Source organism: Nicotiana sylvestris, chromosome 5 (genome assembly GCF_000393655.2).
Source record: "Nicotiana sylvestris chromosome 5, ASM39365v2, whole genome shotgun sequence".
Classification (NCBI taxonomy): Eukaryota; Viridiplantae; Streptophyta; class Magnoliopsida; order Solanales; family Solanaceae; genus Nicotiana; species Nicotiana sylvestris.
In genome coordinates, this window is record NC_091061.1 from 158,660,592 (window position 1) to 158,664,009 (window position 3,418).

General features: G+C 35.9%; 1 protein-coding gene across 3 annotated transcripts; it reads right to left on the reverse strand.

Annotated features, from left to right (window-relative positions):
* Positions 1 to 459: 459 nt before the first annotated feature.
* Positions 460 to 2,846, reverse strand: LOC104213085 (uncharacterized). 3 transcript variants are annotated; one of them, XM_009762500.2, is made up of 3 exons: positions 2,573 to 2,846; positions 2,404 to 2,481; positions 460 to 914 (listed from the first exon to the last, which is right to left on the reverse strand). In XM_009762500.2, the coding sequence occupies exons 1-3, from the start codon at positions 2,723 to 2,725 to the stop codon at positions 852 to 854; spliced, it is 294 nt and encodes a 97-aa protein (XP_009760802.1). In that variant the 5' UTR covers positions 2,726 to 2,846; the 3' UTR covers positions 460 to 851. The 3 variants fall into 3 exon arrangements, with proteins under 3 accessions (XP_009760802.1, XP_009760803.1, XP_009760804.1); XM_009762501.2 differs by lacking the exon at positions 460 to 914 and adding an exon at positions 1,196 to 1,431 and having other exon boundaries at positions 2,573 to 2,841; XM_009762502.2 differs by lacking the exon at positions 460 to 914 and adding an exon at positions 1,196 to 1,428 and having other exon boundaries at positions 2,573 to 2,838.
* Between the last annotated feature and the right edge of the window lie 572 nt (positions 2,847 to 3,418).

Genomic DNA, 3,418 nt, shown 5'->3' on the forward strand with positions numbered 1-3,418 from the left:
ATCAGACCTAAAAAGTATGTGCAAGTCATGCTATTTATGTTTTTTTTTGTTTGAGGAGGAATACATGGTCCTTAATCTGTTTATATGCTTCCCCAACATGCAGTATTATGTGTTTTGTATGTCGCCTTAGATTTTTTTTCCTTTTGAAACCAAAATCAGCTTAATATCCTTCTCTTTTAGGAATAGTAGTCCTAAGCTCCTCCGGGACTGATAGAAATATGAGGGGTAATAGCATGCAATAGTGATCGAGACCAATCCGCGCTTTAAATACCTTAACGGGGTGGGAAAGGTAGATATGAATATGATGACCAGTGCGCTAATACCACGTGTATCCCCTCTTTTGAGGAGTGTCATACCGGGTATCTCATTGATGTGATCCATATTAAATACAAACCCCGGACCCCTTTACATTCATCAACATGCTTAGTTATAACTCTTTCAAAACTTTGCTTTATTTTATCATTTCTAAACACCTGTGTATTTAAAATCCTCTCTTATGTGAGCCTTATTTGTTTACTTGTTAATTGCACAAATTCACAATCAACTGTCTGGCCGGGAACCACACTAGTGGATCCTGAGGAGTGCCTAACACCTTCCCCTTAGGATAATTTTAAGCTCTTACTCTATCTCTGGTTATTCAAACGAACTTAGAATTAAACCCTATTGGTGTCCTAATGCACCTTAAATCATTAGGTGACGACTCTTCAAATTGCAAAACTCAGTTCCCAAAAGGAACGAGTTGTCCCATACCAAATGTCATAAACCCAATTTCGCGAGAAAAAGGGGGTGCGACAATGAGGAGTTGTCAACAAGCAGTTTTAGACCTGGACAGAGCTATTCATTGAAAGGAATTACAGAATCTCGACTCCAACGGATGAACCGGGGTTGGCAGGATCAATTCTACTCATATTTTCCTGCACGATGAAGCGATTAAATCATTAATCGAACAGCAGCAATCATGATACCAGTGCTCGTTGGAGCTTAAGATAACAGAAAACTGTTCTTGTTACCAGATTGCTTGCTATGTTTATCTAACCATATCCATTCAATGACGATTCCACACACATAATCATTCAGTTAACCTCTATTGTGTCAATCTCTCAGACAGATTTGTCACTCCCAAATACTTGTAAATAGGAACTAAAGATATGGCTCAAGAAACATAATGTGTACAGCAATTACTAGGAGATGGAGATAAGCCAAAGCAAAGATGATCTTGAAAATAGAAAGTTCACAGCATCATAGACAACACGGACAGACTAAAAGCTCGGTTACTAAACCATATTCTGTACAAGGACAGGCCCAATCCCTAAGATAGGGCAACACTTGAGCATACGTTATTTTTGTTAAACAGGACATGAGAACAAGAGTTTCACAACTCAGCGCAGGCGATGCACTTTACCTCTTATGAGCCTCTTCTTCAGCCTTCTGCTAAAGAAAAGAAATGGCGGGTGAGAAGAAAGGTCGAGCATGATGTTTACAAGGAACAGACTACCAAGTACAAGTTGATTCAATTTCTAGTTTAGAATCTAAGCAAACTCATTTACTCGACGCATTGCATGCATATACGTTATGTTATTGCTGAATTATCTCGCATTTTAAAATAAAATACCAACTTGATGTATGTATATGTGTGTGGGCATATTATTTATTAACTCATTTCTTGGTAAAAATAAAAGTAATTCAGACTATGATCAGTTAGCCAAAGAATCAAAGTCAGTTCCTCTGCTTTAAGGAACAGTATAGCTTTCGATATGAAAAAACCCATGAAAGAAAGAATCATGAGATTGAGCAGTTTTTGCCCTCTGCCTCTCAAAATAATGAACAGAAAAGAGCCTACACAGAAACATAAATCTAACAGATGATAACTAACAGGTTAGATGTAGTAGCTCGGAAACCAATTTTATTGAAATATCAAAATTTTACTCACAAAATTATAGCCAATTGTTTAAGCTATCAATAATTTCTTTTAAATTAGCAATTTGACTGCGGAAAGGCGTACTAATTAAGGTCCGGTCGAGGTTATTTTCTTCCTGATTTAATCAAGAGCAGCTCCTTATTTTCTTTATAAGAGGGCAAGAATTCTATTTAAGTTGTAAGCTTTCAGGTACAGAGTAAAAAAATTCAAATTGGCAATTGCCAAAAAACAGTACCATATGTCTGATCAGGTCACCACTCTTTTACTTTGTTTCAATATAAAATGAAAAAAAACACATCCCAAGATTATAATTCAGGAATACAATCCATGGATTAGTTAACAAGTAAAATGGAAAGGGCACAAATCATATCAATTTCTACACCTACTTCGATACTCCCTCTGCATCAATTTATATGGCACTAGTCGAATTTCGAAAGTCAAACGAGTTTTTTTTTGGAATAAAAGAGAAGACAGTACAGTACTACCTTGTCAGCTTTCTCTCTTTCAGCTTTCTCCTTTTCAGCCTTCAGCTTCGCTTTCTCCATCCTCTCCCTTTCCATTTTCTTTTTTCACCAAAAGCAAATAGTAAATACTAATCTTTGCACAATCAAATTTTTAGAAAAAAAACATATGGATGAAAAATTAATTAAATACCTGAATGTAAACGGCCTCTTTAGCACGTTCTTCTTCACTAAGGACTCGACCTTTGCCGTCGGTGAAATAGCGAAGGCCCGAAACCGATGATCTCCCACCACCTTCCATTAAACGACGGACTCCAGTACTTGAAACGACTGATCTCAGCGCCATATTTATCTTGTCCTGGAGATTGAATTTTAAGACTGCAAAACAAAGTCGTGACTTGGTGAGAAAGTCAGCAAAACATACGCCGTGTCACCTGCAAACTTGGCTATACTATACTACGAGATGATGTGGCTAGCGGGTCTGAAGGTTCTAGATTTTGCGCTGACGGGTTTGCCGCCACGTACTAACAAAGCCGGATTTAGCATATACTCCCTCCATTTCAATTTATGTGAGTTTGTGCCAAAATAAATAACCTCTTTACTTATTTCAAAACCACTTATCTTTACGTAATAATTTATATTCATACAAAATATATACTATGTCTTATTTTATACACAAGTTCAAATATTTCAATCAAATAAGTTTACATAAATTGAAATGGAGAAAATAATATTTTTAAGGACTTTAATACTAAATAATTTGTTACTCCCTCCATTCCAATTTATGTCAACTTGTTTGATTGAGCATAGAATTTAAGAAAAAATGAAAACTTTTAGAATTTGTGGTCCTAAACAAGTCAAAAAGGGGTCCAAAGTATTTGTGTGATTATAAAAGCATCTCATTAGGGTAGAATTGGAAGTTTAAACTAAATTGTTTTCAAATTTAGAAAGGAATCATTCTTTTCGGAACAGACCAAAAAGAAAAAATAGGTTCATATAAACTGAAACGGAGGGAGTATATATTTTTAAAATGATGGGC